Source organism: Moschus berezovskii, chromosome 5, assembly GCF_049115385.1.
Source record: "Moschus berezovskii isolate FMDL1 chromosome 5, NW_MosBer_1.0, whole genome shotgun sequence".
NCBI classification, from domain to species: Eukaryota; Metazoa; Chordata; class Mammalia; order Artiodactyla; family Moschidae; genus Moschus; species Moschus berezovskii.
This window is the reverse complement of record NC_142464.1, coordinates 102,744,666-102,766,051: the sequence shown is the minus strand read 5'-3', so window position 1 is coordinate 102,766,051 and position 21,386 is coordinate 102,744,666. Positions and strand designations below refer to the sequence as shown.

Here is a 21,386-nt window from a genome sequence, read left to right as displayed (position 1 = left end):
GTGAGACCTTCATAGTCCAGCCCTTGGCACTGGTCACCTCCTCCTGTATGCTAAGCCCTACCCACATCGGTCTCTCTCCCTCAACAGATTTTAAAGCTCTCTGGCTAAAGTAAAAGAGTCTGAGCTCCTTTGGCATATCCAACACTTACTTAGCACAGGGGATGGCACGTGATAGATGGACTGAAGCCTGTTGAGTAATAGCTGCAATGCTGTCATGATGATTTTGATGATGATTGCTAATAGTAAATGACAACGCTGTCACTGAACACGTGTCAAGTAAAGGCATAGGGCTAAGTGCTTCACAGGCATTATTTTACTTAAACCTAGGAAAGAAGTAAGTGCTATAATTATCACCATTTAATTTTTTAAATATTTATTTATTTGGCTGTATGGTAAGGCAGGAAGCTCAGTTGATGAAGAATCCGCCAGCAATGCGGGAGACCCGGTTCGATTCCGAGGTCGCAGAGATCTCCTGGAGAAGGGATAGGCAACCTAATCCAGTATTCTTGGGCTTCCTTGTTGGCTCAGCTGGGAAAGAATCCTCCTGCAATGTGGGAGATCTGGGTTTGATCCCTGGGTTGTGAAGATCCCCTGGAGAAGGGAAAGGCTACCCACTCCGGTATTCTGGCCTGGAGAATTCTTTGGACTGTATAGTCTATGGGGTTGCAAAGAGTTGGACACAACTGAGCGGCTTTCACTTTCACTTTCTAAGGCAGGATGTCAAAACCTGGCATGTAGATTCTAAATCCCCGTGCTTTATTCCCATACGCATTTTGGAAATCTCAGGATAAGAAATAACTTCTTCACCATATTTTTGAAAGGTCTCAGAAACGCTGAAGTGTGGAATCCACTGATTAAAAGTTCTGAACTCACACATCACTCTTTCTATTTTTCACACGTCTATCATTTCTATTTCTGCTCAGGCTCATAACTCTAACTAGAGCTTTGTACCTTATATATTTCCTTTTAGTCTAGGTATTTCATCTTAGGTCCTTTTCAAAAATAACATGAAAGATTTCTAAAAGTGTGTAGTTCTGCAAACTTATTTTAGAGGAAAAAGATACCTAAGAAACTTGATTCTAAATGCCCATTCTGGGAAAGTAGTATTTAGCATGAAACAACCACAAGTCATGTTCCCTACTCAGATGGGCAATGGTTAGATCAATAGTTTAGCGGATGTTTTCTGAGAGCTAAAATAACTTCTCATGCATTGCCACTCCTCTAACTTGATCAAACTAGAAAAGGGAGGCCAGGATTACATAGATCTTCATTTTTATTTCTTTCTTAAAGATGAATGTGATTAATAAGACAATAGACAAATTGAAGCAACCACAGCTTTTACAACAAAAACACGTTTTAAAATATCTTTAGTCATTGGCGCCAGGTACCAAACTACAGTGACAGATCACCTTTTACATAGGGAACAATTTTATTACACTGTTTGGTATTGAGTGCTTTAGAACTATACAAAGATTCTCACTTCCAAGGCAGAAATGCAATTGGGATACTATTAGCAGATCTTTAATTTCATTTAAAAATTTCATTTATAAGTGGCTATGACAATAATCACTTTTGTGGTTGTTATTATTATGGAACAATGAGAATTTCTGTTAAAAACAGGTTATTGTGGACACTTGCTTGTACTTGTAAATATCGTGAAAAAGGAGTAAGCAGAGTTGAGGAAAATGCCCATCATGGGAGCAGGCAGCCTTTGGAAAGGATGTTCTTGACTCAGTCATCTCCTCCACAGATCTTCAAGAGTGCGGTCTCATAGTCTCCAGAAGTATCCGACTGCAAGGAACAGGACGGGGGAGAGAAGGAGAGACACAGCGTAAATAATGAGGGGACCATGGATAAACCGAATCCCACAGCACTGGGGAGTCACCGGCGTGGGAAGCTCATGACCTGTACCATTTAGTAACTCGCACCTGCAATTCCACCATCCGGTCATATCTGTGGGAAATCGCGTTCCAGCCTAGCATCTTCCTTACAATATAATATTTAAATTCTGCATGATATATTGCAGTTAAATGTCAACTCGGGTTTTTTTAAAAAGGAAGAGTAGATCAATTATATAATATTACATAAGCTTTATTTTCTCACCAAACTTTTTAAAAAACATGATTTTATTATATTTATATTAACACTTATCAAACACTTGCTCTTCTAAAGGTTAACTACTTTAATCCTTACAACAACCGTGTGGTAGATACTGTAACTATCTACATTTAACCAAGAAGTAAAATGAGAAAGGCAGAGGTTAGGATATTTATCCCAGATTATACAGAGAATAAGCGCAGAATCAGAATTCAGAGCCAGTTAACCTGGCTGCTTAACCCCATTCTATACTTTCTGACTTAAGAAAGTGAAATGAACTACTTTCCTATAAAGTATGTTTCCCAGTTCCTCTCTCCTAGGATAGGCAAAAAAGATCTTGGTTCAGAAAAGATACCATGTGTGTGCTGTGCTCAGCTGCTCATTTCTGTCCAACTCTTTGTGACCCCATGGACTGTAGCCCACCAGACTTCTCTGTCCATGGAATTCTCCAGGCAAGAATACTGGAGTGGGTTGCCATTTCCTATTCCAGGGGATCTTCCTGGCCCAGCGATCAAACCCGTGCCTCCTGTGTCTCCTGCATTGGCAAGCAGATTCTTTACCACTCAGCCATCAGGGAGACTGAGGCTTAAAGTACAAGTTGCCATGTTTGTTATGTAACAGAGGCAAAATGTTTGCATAGCATCTGTGATAAAACTTGGCTTTTGACCAAGATTGCTTAAAATCCTCATATTATTCTTATTTGATACAAGGCAACTTCTTATCACTTAAAATTTATATTGTAGTAAGGTAGAGGAGGAGAAGGCAATGGCAAGCCATTCCAGTACTATTGCCTAGAAAATCCCATGGATGGAGGAGCCTGGTAGACTGCAGTCCGTGGGGTTGCTAGGGGTCGGACACGACTGAGCGACTTCACTTTCACCTTTCACTTTCACACACTGGAGAAGGAAATGGCAACCCACTCCAGTGTTCTGCCTGGAGAATCCCGGGGACGGGGGAGCCTGGTGGGCTTCCGTCTATGGGGTCACACAGAGTTGGACACGACTGAAGTGACTTAGCAGCAGCAGCAAGGTAGAGGAAGCAATGAAGTGTCATTTAGAGAAGAGATCAAGCATTACTTTCATAATAAGACACAACAGGCCTTAATACGCATTCTTCTGTTTTATATAAATTTTACTTTTTAAGTCTTGCTTTGCCCTATATAATGATCTCTTGAATCACTGACAAGTCAGCAGTGCTCTGGCTTTGTATTAAAACAGCTCCCTCTAGCCATCTCTGATCAAAGTTGTAAACAAGTAATAGAAGTTCTATAGTTAGCTGAGAAAATACATCCAAGTAGTTTAACACACAACTGAAAAACATAAAATTTTGATCCACTGTAGACAATAAATGTTCATCCTTTTCTCCTACCTTTATTCCTTTATGTCTTGTAAGAAAATAGCTATTCTTTTAAAAAAGATTTTTTTTGATGTGGACCACTTTTAAAGTCTTTATTGAATTTGTTACAATATTGTTTCTATCTTAGGTTTTGTTTTTTTGGCCACCAGGCATGTGAGATCTCAGCTCCCTCATCAGGGATCAAACTCAAATCCTCTATATTGGAAGGCGAAGTCCTTTATATGAATAAACAATTCTATTTTATGGAGTTTTAGAAATTGTTATCCCAAAAGCTCAATGTATTTTCAAAACCTTTAAACATAACTTACAGCTTCCTAACTAGGCCCTATTAATTGTTCTTAAACTAAATGTTTCTGTCGGCCTATTTTAACAGTGGTACCAGTGGTTCTCTCCTCTCCCAATCTTTTTCCATTCTGACCAAAACAAACCTATTCTAGGCTCTCATCTCTTGTCATTAGTTTCCTTGGAGTCTCAGTGCGTATTTTCCAAGGTGTTAATGCTTCCTGTTTTGGGAAATGGGTTCAATGACCATCATACCCATTAAGCAAGCAGCCCTCTCTTATCCTAAATAGTTCTGACTTTTCTTCCTTCCTCTCTGCCATCTCCACCTCTGTCTTCTTTGTAGACTCATCCTTGCAGACTCACTCTTTAGCCAGTCACGGCTAGTAATGCTTAAATCCCAATTAATCACTTAAAATTCGTATTACATTTTCTCTTAATCTATATTTTCTCCCTAGAGAATTTGCATGCATGTCCAAAGATTCAGTGACATAATTATTTCTGAAAATATATCCCATACCACTAGCTACAACTCGCCATCTCTATTTGCATGTTTTGAAGTGTCCATTACAAATTGTAACTTGCCATGGGCATTTGCCATCGACCTCTACAAGGGTTAAATCACGTGCTGCTACAGCTGCTGTCCTTCAACATCCCCTGGAGGAAGTTCAGGGTGGAGGTCAGGAATGAGCCACTCTGTGCTCTGGGAAAACTGGCAGAATAGGTCTTCAGACAATTTTTAGGTTCTGATTTTATGAACCCAATCCTTGCATTTCCTCATATCTAGAAAATCACTAAATCCCTTCATGGTGACATCAGTTCCTCATGACTAGCAGAAAACTTTCTGTAAAATAAGCGCTTGATTCCATGAACTCCCCTTAACCAAAATCACATATATATTGACCTTCCCCACCTCCACCTCTTTGGAGTAGCTCCTCAGAGCTATCTGAAGTGAGATTCCTTGGGCTGACATCCTCATTTTGCCCCAAATAAAATGTAACTCGCAACTCTCACGCTGTCCATTTGTTTTTAACAAAAGACATTTCAAACTTAACATGTGGAACTTTCTCCCTGACTCCCCTCAAAGGGGAAAAATTAAACCACTGAAAACCTGATCTGCTTGTAAGGAAAGGAGCGTGTGTGCTAAATCACTTCAGTTGTGTCTGACTCTTTGCAATCCTATGCACTGTCCTGCCAGGCTCCTCTGTCCGTGGGATTCTCCAGGCAAGAACACTTGAGTGGGTTGCCATGCCCTCCTCTAGTGGATCTTCCCGACCCAGGGATCGAACCTGTGTCTCCTGCAGCTTCTGCACTACAGGTAGATTCTTTATCGCCGAGCCACCTGGGAAGCCCCAGACACCTGGGAGTCATCCTCAACTCCTCCTTTCTTTTCACAACAAGATGTCATATTGAGCCATTTGAAGTTTCAACTCCTAAGTATCTTTTGAGAGCAGTGGCTCTGCATCGCTGTTTTGAATCAGAGCTACTCTAATATGACTAACACAGTAACCCATCACTCCACATGCCTTCTATCATATGCCCAATTCATTCTCCACAGTCACGAGATCTTTTCTAAACACACTTCTGGTCATGACACTATGTGCTTAAAATTTAAACACTTCAATGGCTTCCCATCACCCTTAAGCAAAAGACAAATCTTTAAACATTGCCCCAAAGGCCCTGCATGATCCGGTCCCTCCAGCCTCGTTTTTCATTACATTTCTTCCACCATGAGGTCTTTCCACTCACGACTCCTTTTGTTAGAATGCTCTGCTGAATTCTGACCCCCTCAACCCTTGCCTTGTTAAGTCTAATCATTTTTAGATCTGAATCAAAACCTTCCTGTAAGTCAAACCCTCCTGTTATGTGATCTTATAGCACAATCTCTCTTTCCTTTATATCAAACATGGCTGTAATTTTACATTTATTTCTAATTCCATAAGGGCAGAAAACTTTTTTTCTTTACTGATAATTGGAACCCTGAGCCTGGCACATAATATACTTTCAGTAAGTATTTTAAATTGAATGAATAGAATACAAATTTACTGTTCTCAAGGCTCTCTTTCAACTGAATGGATCTTCCCACTGAGACTGTATTTTTCCATTTTCCCAAGGTAGGCTCCTAACCAATCAAGCACCTTATTAATACTTATCCTGCTGCTGTTGCTGCTGCTAATTCGCTTCAGTTGTGTCCGACTCTGTGTGACCCCACAGACGGCAGCCCACCAGGCTCCCCCATCCCTGGGATTCTCCAGGCAAGAACACTGGAGTAGGTACTTATCCTTCTACTTCTCATCAAACATGTGTTTCTAGAGCACTCACCTTTCAGACTCTATTGACCAGTATAGCACCAGGCTCATAAGGCACTCTGCTGCTGCTGCTGCTAAGTCGCTTCAGTCATGTCCAACTCTGTGCAACCCCATAGATGGCAGCCGACCAGGCTCCACCGTCCCTGGGATTCTCCAGGCAAGAACACTGGAGTGGGTTGCCATTTCCTTCTCCAATGTGTGAAAGTGAAAAGTGAAGTGAAGTAGCTCAGTCGTGTCCGACTAGTAGCGACCCCATGGACTGCAGCCCACCAGGCTCCTCCATCCATGCGATTTTCTAGGCAAGAGTACTGGAGTGGCTTGCCATTGCCTTTTCCAATAAGGCACTCAACACATGCTTATTAACTTGAAAGGTAAGCTTCAGACTCACTTTCCTAAGAAATGTGCCATGTGCTAAGTTGCTTCAGTTGTGTTTGACTCTTTGTGACCATACAGACCGTAGCCCGCCAGGCTCCTCTGTCCATGGAATTCTCCAGGCAAGAATACTGGGATTGGGTTGCCATACCCTCCTCCTGGGGATTTTCCCGACCCAGGGATGGAACCTGTATCTCTTATGTCTCCTGCATGTGCAGGTGGGTTCTTTACCCCTAGTGCCACCTGGAACTCGTGTACCAATGGAAGAGACTTGGGTTCAATCTCTTGGTCGGGAAGATCCCCTAGAGTAGGAAATGGCAACATACTCCAGTATCCTTGCCTGGAAAATTCCATGGACAGAGGAGCCTGGCGGGCTTCAGTCCCTGGGGCTGCAAAGAACTGAACACAATTGAGTGACTCAGCACACACACAGCGCTACCTGGGAAGATTCTCTGCTGCTGCTGCTGCTAGGTCGCTTCAGTCGTGTCCGACTCTATGCGACCCCATAGACGGCAGCCCACCAGGCTCCGCCATCCCTGGGATTCTCCAGGCAAGAACATTGGAGTGGGTTGCCATTTCCTTCTCCAAGATTCTCTAGTTAACCCCAAACATCTTTTACTCTCAATTCCTCTATTACTCCTCTATACCCCACATCTAATATTTCATTTTATGCTGTTTCACATTATTTTGTCAGCCTACTTTATCCTTTCCAATATGAAATATGATTATTATCTTGAAATTGCTTAACTTATGTCCACCTCAAGTCTACACATAAATTAGGAACTTACTGAGGGTAGCTACTACTTTTTCCCTTAAAGACTCTGGAATCAAGTTATTTTTTAGATAGATACCTAATTTGTTGATCAAGAAAATCTACCAAAAACTAATTTCATCCGATTTTTTAAAATGTTTTAGGATTAAGAGACACACATTTGTGTTTCACCTACTTTCTTCCTCTTCTCCCCTCCAATCATCGCCTGAGAAAGGTGTTGATGAGCAGAGAAACGTCTAAATTAAAGGCAGAAGGAAGAGGAAGACAGAAGCCAAGGTAGGGATGATAGACAAAAAGATTCTATTCATCAATACTGAAAATGTAATGAAATTACTTAATAATCTATGTTAGGCAACAGACATGAAGAAACCTAAGATAATTTTAAACTACACACTGAACTCTTCAGCAATGGATTTTTCTTTTCTATCAAGATACACATTGCTTACATGCTTCCTAATACAATAAGCCTCAATTACCCAGGCCATCTGGAGAGGGAAAGCTACGAGTTAATTGAATTTTCTGGTTTGCCAAGGGTGAACCAAAGGACCTCTTCATGTTTCAACCTTGTTACTGGAAATCTTTATAAAATGTATGTGTCTCCTTTTCTGCCTTGGTAAGTACAATTTAGTTAACATTATTGTATCTTCCTCTGTTGATTGAAACTATTGTAATGTGTCAGAATCGATTCAAATTGCATTGAGTGTGAGCAGTTGATGAAATCTGTGCTAAGCCCGAGGCGCAACCGGACAGTTGCCTTTTCGAATAAAGTTTCTTTTTCAACTTAAGCATGTATCTTTTCCTGAAAAGATTTAGGACAAAAACAACAGCTCTCATTAAAAAAAATAAAAATGATTTTGATGAACAAATGTAGTTGACTAACTGAGGTGCAGTGGAAGTCAATTGATAATATTTACCAAAATTCCCTGTCCTTGGAGATAGTGAAGGACAGGCAAGCCTGGTGTGCTGCAGTCCATGGGCTCACAGAGAGCTGGACATGACTAGCAACTGAACAACAATCAAAATTACAGGTGTACTGACATCTATCTCAGCACCCCTACCTACTATTGAGTACTCATCCTTCAGATACACTTGTAGCTGATGAAATCACATATGTATATTGCAGTGTTGTTTAGAATAGCAAGAAACCTGAAACATCTGTTGATGTGGTGGGTACAAATATACAAGTAATGGAATGATATGCAGCTGTTAAGAAGAATGAGAAAGCTTCCTAGCAACCTAAATGTCCACCGACAAAGAAATGGATAAAGAAGATATGGTACATACATACAATGGACTATTACCCAGACATTAAAAAGAATGAAATAGTATCATTTGCAGCAACAGGGTAGACTTAGAGAGTGTCATACTGAGTGAAGTAAGTCAGACAAAGGAGAAATATTGTAAGACATCCCTTATAAGCGGAATCTAAAAAGAAATGATACAAATGAACTTACTTACAAAATAGAAAGAGACTCACAGTCTTAGAGACAACTTATGGCTGCCGGCAGGTGGAAGGGTGGAGGGAAGAAGGACAGTTAGGGAGTTTAGGATGGACATGTACACACTACTGTATTTAAAATGAATAATCAGCAAGGACCTACTGTATAGCACGTGGAACTCTGCTCAATGCTATGTGGCAATCTGGACAGGAGGGGAATTTTGGGGAGAATGGATACATGTATACGTATGGTTGAGTTCCTTCAGTGTTCATCTGAAACTATCACAACATTGTTTATCAATTGGCCATACTCCAATGCAAAATAAAAAGCTAAAAGATAAGAATGAGAAAGCTTCTCTCCTTAAATGAAAAGAACCCCAAAGTGTAGAATCATGTTATCTTTTGTGTCAAACAAAGAGGAAATGTAAAATACATACTTTGTTCTACTGCCAGAAAGAATAACTGAAATAAATTAAAACAGTGCAATACAAGAAAACAGATAAGCAATTTGCATATGCAATTCACAAAAGAAGAAAAATCGGTGGCCACTAACCCTGAAAAAAATAAAATGTTGAGTGCCTTTTATGTACCTAGGATGTTAGAAATGAAAATTATACTACCTTTAAGAAATATTTTGTCACTCTTTTTTTGAGGTTTCTTTCTTTTTTTTTAATCTTCAGGTTGGAATAGAATTGCTTTACAATGCTGTGTTAGTTTCTGCTGTACAAAACATGAATCAGCCATATGCATACACATATACCCTTCCTCTGAAAAGTCCCTCCCACCCACCCCCATGCCATCCATCTGGGTCATCACAAAGCATCAGGCTGAGCTCCATGTGCTACAGCTTCCCACCAGGTATTTTACCCAAAGAAGTGTATACATGTCAATGCTACCATCTCAATTTGTTCCACCCTCTCCTTCCCTCCTGGGGTCCACAAGTCCATTCTCTACCTCTGTACCTCTATTTCTGCCCTGAAAATAGGTTCTGCAGCACCATTTTTCTAGATGCCATATTTATGCATTAATACATGACACTTGCTTTTCTCTTTCTGACTTACTCCACTCTGTATGACAGACTCTAGATTCATCCACATCGCCACGGACTCAAATTCACTCCTTTTTATGGCTGACAAATAATTCAGAAAACACATTTACACACTGACAAGGAGAGAGAAACCTAAGTCACAAATTTCCATGTTTTGAGGATTTATAAGGGAAAGACGATGGGTACACAGGCAAGATATATGTTTTGCTATTTTTAAGAACAGACTTACTTTAATTGCTGAATACAGGGAGTAGCCAGAAAGCTTCTTAAACTCTGTTCGAATGTCCAGAAGGTCAATTTCTGATCTGGAAACCATTATTCGGTTCAGAGTAAACTCATCAGTCCCGGCACCCTGTTAAGAAATGCAAGTGTCCACGAGACCAATCTCATTGCTCAGAAAACAACACGTGGATCTCTATTCATGAGACACTGATAATGGTGCACGAACTATTCAGCCACAGTGACTTTCCTTCTCTCATTTTTTCTCAAAATCCTCATTCATTTGTTCAAGTAATGGAATGATATATGCAGCCACTGCATATGATTTTCTGCCACTGAATTGCTAAATGCTGAAAACAGAGATGAGACGCCCTGTTAAGCTTTCAGTTTTGTAAAGGATACAGGTGAGAAAATGGGCCATTACAATAAAATCTGACATATGGGCAGTATTGGGTACTATGGGAGCATATGTTAGGGAGGCCTACCATATCCTTATCAAGGACTAAGAAAGGGCTGTTTGAGAAAGTAGGATTTAAGCTGGGGCCTAAATAGTCAGCCAGGAGAAGAAGGAATGGAGTTCTTATGCAGAGGAAAAAAAAAAAAAATGTTTCAATGTAAGAAACAGCATACGTGATGCTTTAAGGCAAGAAATAATACCACATTTAAGGATACATAAGTAATAAGAAGGAACAGCAAGAAATATATCTGGAAAGGCCAGACCTTATAAACCATGAAATGAAATTCTGACTTCATCCTGAGTGTGAAGAACTATTTGCAGTCTGTTAAAAATGAGTGTGTTGAGATCAGATCAGATTTGTAGTTTCAGACGGTTCCTTTGACAGCAGCAGTATGAAGAATGGATTTCAGGAAAAGAGTAGGATGAAGATGACAGAATAAGACTGGAAGCTTTGAGATCCATCCAGAAGTGATTGTATAACCGAGAGAGAGAGAGAAAGAGATGTTGATGCCCTGATCTACAATAATGGGAGTAGGGATGGAGAAAATTGGTAAGATTTAAGAGATGCTTAGAAAGGTACACTGACAAATCTTAATGATGTGTGAGAAGAAAGAGGGAGACAGAAGTGTAGGATTTCTAGCTGAGCAGTCAGGTGGATATTGACACTATTCATTTATTCGTTCAACAAATGCTTACTGAGCACAACAAATGCTTACAGAACACACATTCTCATGGAGTTCTTGCTGATGGAGGTGGACAGGAAAAACAGTAAGTTAATGGTGCTGAGAACGATGGGATGGAGTGTGAGTGAAAGGAAGTCAGCTGACCTGGGTAGACAGGGAAGACCTCTCTCAGGAGGACACATGAGCTGTGACCTCAGAGATCAGGAGGAGGCAGCCATAGATAGATCTGGAGGAGACACATACCAGGCAGAGAGCATGACACATGCCAAGACCCTGACATGGGCAGATGCTTGGAGTAATCGAGAAACAGCAAGAAGGCTGATGTGGCTGAGTTGTAGAGAGCCAGGCTGGGGAGGAAAGGTATAACTTCAGTGAGCTGGGCAAGGCTAGTTCTAATCAGTGTTATCCACTGATGACTGAAGGCAGGATGCAGAGCAGGACTGGGATGGGAGCTGACGAAGGTTCTGTGTTTACTGTGGACGCAGCTCTGAAAGGGCACATGGACTTCTATAGGAAACGTCCAGGAAGAAACTGAAGGCAGCATCTTCTGCATGCCAGGCTGACTATGAGGGTCTGAAGAGACAAACGAGAAAGAACTGAACAGATTCACAGAGCTCCCCACCTAGAAGTGACAGCAGACGAGAAAGCACAGGGTTTCTACATCATGAAAAGGCTGCTAGCTCAGTGTGGTTTAAGGCAGCTTGAGAGGCCACTGGATCACATTTGAGGGCTGTTGTCCTAAAACCAATCAACTGCCTACATTACTGTGAAGTGGGAGAAATAATTTAGTCAGCACTTCAGTGCATCTACCTCTGTAATGATTAGGAAACTCATTATCAACCTATGAGCCAAATTAGTAGACAGATGAGCTACAAAAGAGAACTCTATCAAAATGGAAAAGAAATAGGAAATGCCATCAATATTAAGTAATATTTTTACATTTTCCTTGAGGGAAGCTAAGAATATAAATGAAATTTCCAGACCAACCTTCAAAGCTCGGTACAGTCTTTCAGCTAAAAAGGCAGACGTGTTCCTTGCACAACGAACTGTTATAAAAAAGCAAAGTAATATTCGGTTTCATTTAATAGAAATTGAGTTAATCTATAGTAATACATTTTTAAAAAAAGATTCTTTTTGGGTAACCATACCACTCTCCTCCTCCCCACTCCTAGCTTTTCTTTATAATGAAAGAATGAATGAATGCTTAACCTGAATTTTGAAGACTTATAACGTCATATTTGCATGGAACTTTAACACAGTAATTATCCTTAGCCACTGGGAAAATAAAATTACCTGCCAAAGAAACTCCCACAGCAGCTGACTCATTTCCAGATCCCAGACACACCAACACCTACGCTTACATTTGATAACTCCCTAGGGTGTACTGCTGCTCCATTTCTAACATCTTTGACTACTGATGAATAGCTTGGGTCTAAAGATTGCAGAGATGTTGCCCCAAATAACTCATTAGGTAAAAAGCGGCACTGGAGCTAAGCTTAAAACCAGATTTTCCAACAGAAAGATTTTTTTCTTAAGTGACTGAATTAGAATTTATAGACTGATTAATTACATTATAACCAGTTAATCTAAATTCAGTCACTAAAATAAAAACGCTAAAATCTTTCAATTATTTATTTTGAAATAATGAGTAAAGCAAAAAGAATAATAATAATAATGATAACTGGCTAAAACATGAGCAAATGAATTATCCTTTACAGTGAAAGTAGTCAGGACTAGAAAAGTCTATATGGAATAAATCTGCTTATTGCAACACAATTACTTTTATCATCTTAAATTTAATCTCTAGGTAGAAAGCTGACCAAAAGTGAATGAATTTTATAATGAATTTTGGAGATCAGAACAAGAACAGTGGCTTTCTCATAGTGCCTTTCAGACTCTTTTAAGGGAAGTGAAAAGACCTTTTGTGTCTGTGTCTTAAGAAAACCAGAGAAATGTATTAGAAACATGGAATCTGGGACAAACATGATAACAGTTAGAGCTTTGAAACTGAGAAGAAATCAAGGATGTGAACTGGTATTACCTATATTTTTCTCAAACTTATATTCAGCAAGCCTTAATCATTTGATTGAAAGCTTTTATGCCCGCTTTTATCTTACTAAGTCTTTCAGTCATCTCACTCCCCACAAACTAAATGCAGGGAATCCTTTCTTTCCATAATCCTTTATCTTGTCCTTCGCTTTATGGTCTTAACTACCAAATTTGTTCCTCATGTCCGAATATTTGGGGAAGTGGTAGCATATACAGTATAAGGAAGCCTGCTTTAAGACTCAACCCCAGTAGGGAAACTCTGGGAAATTCCAAAAAATCAGGGAGTCTATTGAAGTTCATTATGATGATCAAGAGTTCATGGTTGCCTGCTTCTTACTATCTATGTTCTTTTGACCAAACTTTCTCAGGCCTTCCCCTGAACCTGACGATTCAGGCCCCTGAATCCTCGTTTGGTCCCCAGACTGAGCAAGTACCAAAATGTCAAACATGCCTCCTTTTCAGCTTGTCCTAAGAATGAGCTGACCTGGCGAGATATGCTTCCTGTCAACCCCCAACGATCCTGCCTCCTTGTTTGTCCAACTTCTAAAAAATTTCTGCTAGGGCTTTCCTGATGGTCCAGTGGTTAAGAATCCGCCTACCAATGCAGGGGACACGGGTTCGATCCCTGGGTCTGGGGAGATCCCCCATGCTGTGTCACGACTACTGAGCCCACGAGATATAACTACTGAAGCCTGCACCCCTAGAGCTCTTGCTCCAGAAGAGATGGCACCTCAACGATAAGCCCACAGGCCGCAACTAGAGAAAAGTCTACGCAGCAACGAAGACCCAGCACAGCGAAAAATCAATCTTAAAAAAAAAAAAAAAACTTCTGCTAAGATCTGTTTATCTCTTCCCCATAAAAGAAAAGCTTTTTCTGTTTGATTTTCAGACTCCTGTATACATTTCTGAGATTAAACTCTTCTCCCTAATGAAACAATCTTTTTGAAGCAAGCTTCTTCCTATCTACGTACAGATTTGACAGCTAGTGATCTTCCTACCATGCATTTCTAAGATGTTAGAACTCAGATGGTTTTCCGTGTTGAAAGCTATGTGTTGACAGTGTATTAGATTCCTTGTATATGAAATAGCCAGGACAGGCAGATCTATTGACACAGAAAGGAAACTGGTGGTTGCCAGGGGTGGGGAGGAGTGGGGAGTGACTATCAGTGGGTACAGGGTTTCTTTGAGGGCTGATGGAAAGATCCCAAACTTAGATTCTGGTGACAGTTGCACAACTCTGTGAAACCAGAGAGCACTGAATTGCATACTTCGGGTGAATTTTATGGTACTTGAGTTCTATCTCAATAAAGATCTTTTTAAAAATGTATTCCAATGATAGACTGAAATAGAAAATGAAAGTGAGACGTATCTTGAACTTTCAATTAGTTAAATTATGAAGTCTTTCTTTCACTTGATAAAATAACACACACTGTAGCCCAAATTTAGTGCATAGTTCAGTATCTATTTCCAAAAATGCCTCTTAGCTCAATGAAGTGAGAATTTGTACATCTTTATCACGGACACTGGAATATTCTCAGAGCTAAGTATGGAGACTGATCTCTGATTCATTTTTTTTTAATTGAAAAAGAAACTTTTTATTCTTTCTTGGCCTGTCTTTTAGCAAGTCACCTATACATACACACACATATGTGCTTGCTAAGATGCTTCAGTTGTGTCCAACTCTGTGCAACCCTATGGGGATTATAGCCTACCAGGCTCCTCTGTCCATGGAATTCTCCAGGCAAGAATACTGGAGTGGGTTGCCATACCCTCCTCCAGGGGATCTTCTCCACTCAGGGATTGAACTTGTGTCTCTTATGTCCCCTGCATTGACAGGTGGGTCCTTTACCACTAGTGCCACCTGGGAAGCCCATATATGTGTGTGTGTGTGTGTGTGTGTGTGTGTGTGTGTGTGTGCATACATATTTTTTTTAAAGCAGCATGTGGATCGAGAGTTAGTGAAATAACAGATGCAGAGGAAATCCTGAGAATAGAACCCAAACCGTAGGGAGGGCTTGCTCCCTGGTACTTTTTCTGTAATTTAGAATACTTCACTGTGGATGGGGTGAAACATGCAGGTTTCAATCTCTGTTTCCCCTGAAGCACATTGGAGAGGCTGGTTAACATCACAGGCTGTGGAGCCCAAATGCCTAGGTTAGAACTCCCGCTCCACCATACTTTCCCTGAGTAACTCGGGAAAGGAACTTAACCTTTTGGTGCCTCAGGTCTCCTATGGGGATAATAACAGTCCCTCACCCATGGGATTGTCATGAGGCTTAAATGGGTTGATGTTTGCCAAGAGGTTAGCATAATGCCGAGCATGTCCTAAGTGCCTGACGAGTGTTTATTTAAAAAGTACAATTTGAGGCACCTTCCACCCTCCAGAGGTGGTAATTAACATTTGAAAGATGAATCAGAGCCTCACTCTGGAGGTTACCCTTAGATATCAGCTATCTTTATCTCACTGCAGAAGCTATTAATTATTATGATTGATGTTGGATACCACATTTCATTGGGGAAATGATAAGTTGTGTTGAGGACAGGTATTCCTACCCTGGCATTAGTGGAGAAGCAAGATCAACGGTCGCCAGAAACTGGAGAAGTTTAGGATTCTAAACAATCCTGTGTGCTTATGAGCATTTAGACTCATGAGTTGCGGGTAAAGAATCCGCCTACAATGCAGGAAACACAGGAGACATGGGTTTGATCCCTGGGTCGGGAAGATCCCCTAGAAGACGAAATGGCAACCCAGTCCAGTATTTTTGCCTGAAAACTCCCATGGACAGAGGAGCCTGGAGGGCCACAGACCATGGGGTCACAAAGAGTGGGACACAACTGACTGACTAAACACTCACGCACGCTTGACTCGGCCTAGAATGGTCACTGAATCCTATCTTTGAAGAGTGTCTCATTCCTCTGAGTGCATCTTTCTTGCAAGGTGTTCTCTGGTGCCTAAAAGCACAGACTGCAGAGACCTGATGGAGAAGACAGATCAGCTTACATAACCATGTTTTTGTCTGCTGTTAATCCACGTGTCTCTACAGGCATGGATTCAGTCTGACTTATTTTCTTTCTGATTCTCCCCATTTGCACAGCCAACAAGGAGGAGACCTGTAGTTCTGTCCTGAGCTTAATGTTGGGAGGCCACTGACATCTTCCAAAAATAACCAAACATGATTAATTACCATATGGGCTTAGATCTATGTTTTCAACAGGCTCCATAAAAATGCCAGTATAAGTGTGACATTTTTCTTTTCTCAAGGAGTTTATAATCCAAACTTGGTACTAAGATAAATACAAAGTTAAAAGGCAAAGGAAGCTCTAAACAGAGAACATCTTCCTGCATCCATTTCACAATATTTGTTGAGCATATGGTGTGTGCCATGGACTGTGCTGAGGGCTCTGGGGAGCATAAAGAGGATCAGTCAGGATTCTGAGATGAAAAGAGCTGATCCTGACACTGATTTAAAACAAGTGCAAAGTACCTCAGTTTAAAAGCACTCATGGACTTACCTATGGCCAGCAGTAAGTCTTCAAAATGCCCAGACAATTCTCCTTTTATGCTGTCCTCAATGTCCTTCTGGCTGATATTTCTGTATTCATCAAATGCTGAAAAGCACCATAGCAAAAAAATTGAAAGCATCCCAGTTGACACCTGAATATATTTTAGCTTCTGATTTGATATGCAGCAAATCATGCTATTAAGTAGCAAGCACAAACACTTCTTTAAACCATCAAAAACTCAGCACAGAAGTTTTTGTTTTTAATTTCTTTTTAAAAATATCATCGACAATAAAACTTGAACTTCATATGCCATTTTCTTCAATGATTAATCTCTCTCTCTCCTTTCTTCCCTCCCCATCCCAGGCTGTAAGCATTTAAAATAGCCTGAAAGGTTAAATGATAAACGCTTTCTCTAGCAAGGTGGGCTAACTTTTAAAAGATAATAGCACCTGAGAAATAAGAATGTGGTCATGAGTCAAATATATTTTAAATCTGCTACTAAAATCTTAATTGTGAAGATTTCTTTGTGCTGAATAAATCACTCTCCAAGGAAGCAGAGCCTATTTCATACTTACTGGAAAGCACTGCAAGTTCTTGGTCAATATTTCCCGAAAGTAAAACCTGTACATACATCACCCAGCATGGAGGGATACTTCATAAGCCAAGTATAATGTTTCCAAGTAAATTTTGAAAACAGAAAATTTGGAGATCTATGATTATTTGGTTTTTATTTTTCAAATAAAGACATTAATAAAGCAACTATAGTATATTATTATTATTATTTTATAAAAAGGATGAAATTTCAATGTCCAAGTCTCCTCATTTTCCCACGAACTAGGCGTAAGCATAGTCATGCACCGTGGTAGTTCTCCAGATCAGCACAGGGAAGATACAGTTAGATGTCCACAGGAAGTGAAGTTCTGGATTTTTGGGTGCTGGTGCTTCCAGAATGACCCAGGGAGATGCATGAGTGAAGGGGTGGGTGCTTAGCAGTTCCATTAAATAGCTGGTCTGAGAAAAACAGCTTCCCTACCCCACCCATTTACCTTCATATCAGAAAAAGTTGAATGATAATCTGTATTTATGCATTAACAGAGATCACCTGTAATGCTTGGTTTTCCTGGAAAGTGGCTAACTGGGCAATAAAGGGGCTGGAAGCCATGATTTAGGATCTGCCATCAGCAGGAACACTCCTCTCTGCTTTCAGCCCAGAGGGCGGCTCCTCTTTCCTCCCTGCCAACACCACCCTGTCTATTATCTGTCACACACTCAATTCACATGCTAGAAAGTAACGCTCAAAATCCTCCAAGCTATGCTTTGACGGTACATCAACTGAGAACTTGCAGATGTACAAGTTGATTTAGAAAAGGCAGAAGAACCAGAGATCAAATGGCCAACATCTGCTGGATCATAGAAAAAGCAAGGTAATTCCACAAAAACATCTACTTCACTGACGACGCTAAAGTCTTTGACTGTGTGGATCATCACAACAAACTGTGGAAAATTCTTCAAGAGATGGGAATACCAGACCACCTGATCTGCCTCCTGAGAAATCTGTATGTAGGTCAAAAAGCAACAGTTAGAACTGGACATGGAACAATGTTCCAAATTGGGAAAGGAGTACATCAAGGCTTTATATTGTCACCCTGCTTATTTAACTTACATGCAGAGTACATCATGCAAAATGCTGGGCTGGATGAAGCACAAGCTGGAATCAAGATTGCCAGGAGAAATATCAATAACCTCAGATATGTAGATGACATCACCCTTATGGCAGAAAGCGAAGAGGAACTAAAGAGCCTCTTGATGAAGATGAAAGAGGAGAAGGAAAAAGCTGGCTTAAAACTCAACACTCAAAAACTGAAGATCTTGGCATCCAGTCCCGTCACTTCAGGGAAAATAGATGGAGAAACAAGTAAACAGTGAGAGACTTTATTTTCCTGGACTCTAAAATCATTGCAGATGGTGACTGCAGCCATGAAATTAAAAGACTTTGCTCCTTAGAAGAAAAGCTATGACAAACCAAGACAGCATATTAAAAAGCAGAGATATCACTACTCTTGAGAGTCCCTTATACAGCAAGGAGATCCAACCAGTCCATTCTAAAGGAGATCAATCCTGGATGTTCATTGGAGGGACTGATGCTAAAGCTGAAACTGCAATACTTTGGCCACCTCATGCGACGACTTGACTCACTGGAACAGACTCTGATGCTGGGAAAGGTTGGGGGCGGGAGGAGAAGGGGACGACCGAGAATGAGATGGCTAGATGGCATCACCGACTCTGTGGACATGAGTTTGAGTGTACTCCGGGAGTTGGTGATGGACAGGGAGGCCTGGCGTGCTGTGATTCATGGGGTCGCGGAGAGTCGGACACGACTGAGCGACTGAACTGAACTGAACTGAACAAAGGTCCATCTAGCCAAAGCTATGGTTTTCCAGTAGTCGTGTATGGAAGTGAGAGCTGGACAATAAAAAAGGCTGAGCACTGAAGAACTGATGCTTTAGAACTGTGGTGTTGGAGAAGACTCTTGAGAGTCACTTGGACCGCAAGGAGATCCAACCAGTCAATCCTAAAGGAAATCAGTCCTGAATATTCATTGGAAGAACTGATGCTGAAGCTCCAATACTTTGGCCACTTGATGCAAAGAACTGATTCATTGGAAAAGACCCTGATGCTGGGCAAGACTGAAGGCAGGAGGAGAAGGGGACAACAGAGGATGAGATGGCTGGATGGCAGCACCGACTCAATGGACATGAGTTTGAACAAGCTCCAGGAGATGGTGAAGGACAGGGAAGTCTGGCACGCTGCAGTCCAAAGAGTTGCAAAGAGTTGGACATGACTGAGTGACTAAACACACACAGGTAATCTACTCAGCTCCAAGGGTAAAACCAGAGTAGTGTTGATTCTCCCTTGAGTTGGAGCACAGCTTCCCCAGGTCGCTTCCTGAAATGTCTGTACATAAAAATGGGACTGCCTTCACCATTTTTAACTTCATTTTCCAGAATTATGTATATTAAACCCTGAAGTATTGAAAAAACAATACAATGCAGAGGAAAAAAAAAAAGATTGTAACGTGAGTCCATACTCAGTTTCAATTGAGGACAGCTCCTTAGACACAGGATGTCGGTGAAGGCATCTTCATCCGTGCCCCATCTCTTTTCACCAGCATTATAGAGAATCTGTTGGACAAGAGAGAAGACGTAAATGCTAGTATGGACCCAATTCTGTCTCTTTTTGAGGAGGTGGGATGATAGAGGGGTACGTTTATTTTACAGGTCATTGAGGTCTTCGATAAGCCGCGTCTGTCACTTCCAGTAGAAAAATCTGACAGTTGAAGTGGCAGGAGCCAGGGGAACAATAGCCAGCAGTGGGGAAGGCAGAAAGAAGGAGCTAAGGTATCACTGGGCTTCAGGCTTCTCCTTCAGACAGAAAAGAAGAGAGCACGGCCCCAGCTGATGCCAGAGATATAAGAAGGCAGTCAGGAGGGAGGAGAGTTCAAGGAGATGTTTTCTCTGCTCTGTTACTGACCTGAGCATCCTTTCTGGCCAGCTGCTCATCCACTTTTAGACTCTCATCTCTTCTGCCCTAATCAGAGAAGATAAAAATGAAGGCAGTCTTTTTAAAGATAAATATTCCATCATTTGGCATTTGAACCCATGGGGCCTCTTAGAGCTGTTTCTTCCAGTGAGGACCACACGGCCCAAAGGAATTGAGCACTCACAGCTCTCTTTCTGGCCCTGCCACTGACTAGCCATGAAATCTGCAGCAAATCCTTACAGTCTTCTGAGCACGAGTTTCCTTCTATGGAAACTCAAGGTCTTCAGGGAATCATAAGACAAGCCACACCTTGGGAGAAAATGTATGCAAACACATATCTGACACAGGACTTGTATCTAAAACACATAGTAGATCTTAAAACTCAACAAAAAGAGAACAAACAACCCAATTAAAAATGGGCAAAGTATCTGAATAGATATCAGATACCCAGATGGCAAGAAAGTGCATGAAAAGATGCTCAACAACATCTTTCTCTCTCGTGTCCGACACTTTGTGACCCCGTGGACTGTAGCCCACCAGACTCCTCTGTCCGTGCGATTTCCCAGGCAAGAATACTGCAGTGGGTTGCCATTTCCTTCTCTGGGGGATCTTTCTGACCCAGGGGTTGAACACAGGTCTCCTGCATTGGTAGGTGAAGTCTTTACCACTGAGCCACCTGGGAAGCCCACAGTGAAATAGCACTCAGTGATGAAAAAAAAAAAAAGGAAATGAGTTATTAAGCCATGAAATGATGCCGTCTGAAAAGCCTATACACTATTATTTCAACTATAGGACCATCTGGAAAAGGCAAAACTATAGAGATAAAAACATCACTGGTTACCAGAGATTCAGAAGGAGAAAGAGAGGGATGAATGGGTGAAGCACAGATTTTTAGGGCAGAAAAACTATTCCATATGATTCTGTAACAGTGGACACAAGACATTAAACATCTGTCCAAACCCATAGAATGTATAACGCAGAGTGAATCCTAACGTAAAGTACAGACTTTAATAATAACGTGTCCGTTCATTCATTCATCATGTAATCATCATTTAATTCATTTATCATTTAATTCATTCATCAACTATAACCAATGTACCACGCTAATGCAAGATGTGTGTGAGGAGGAGGGGCACGTGGGAGGTTTCTGTAGCTTCTGCTGCATTTTTCTGGAAATCTAAAACTGCTCTAAAAATAAAGTCTATTAAACCCAAAACTCAAAGATTCCCTACTAACTCTACTGTTGAAGAGTCTGTGGCTAAG

General features: G+C 41.0%; 1 protein-coding gene across 2 annotated transcripts in view; it reads right to left on the bottom strand.

Moving 5' to 3' along the window:
* Positions 1-1,255: 1,255 nt before the first annotated feature.
* The window catches only part of ANXA3 (annexin A3), a 77,143-nt gene continuing 57,012 nt past the window's right edge, over positions 1,256-21,386 (bottom strand). For both annotated transcript variants that reach the window (XM_055434126.2, XM_055434125.2), the window contains 6 exons: positions 20,115-20,171; positions 19,672-19,765; positions 16,593-16,688; positions 12,018-12,076; positions 9,901-10,023; positions 1,256-1,791 (listed from right to left, as the gene is read on the bottom strand). In XM_055434126.2, coding sequence (XP_055290101.2) covers positions 1,732-1,791; positions 9,901-10,023; positions 12,018-12,076; positions 16,593-16,688; positions 19,672-19,765; positions 20,115-20,171 — 489 coding nt within the window. In that variant the 3' untranslated portion in view covers positions 1,256-1,731. The remainder of the gene's footprint in view (positions 1,792-9,900; positions 10,024-12,017; positions 12,077-16,592; positions 16,689-19,671; positions 19,766-20,114; positions 20,172-21,386) is intronic.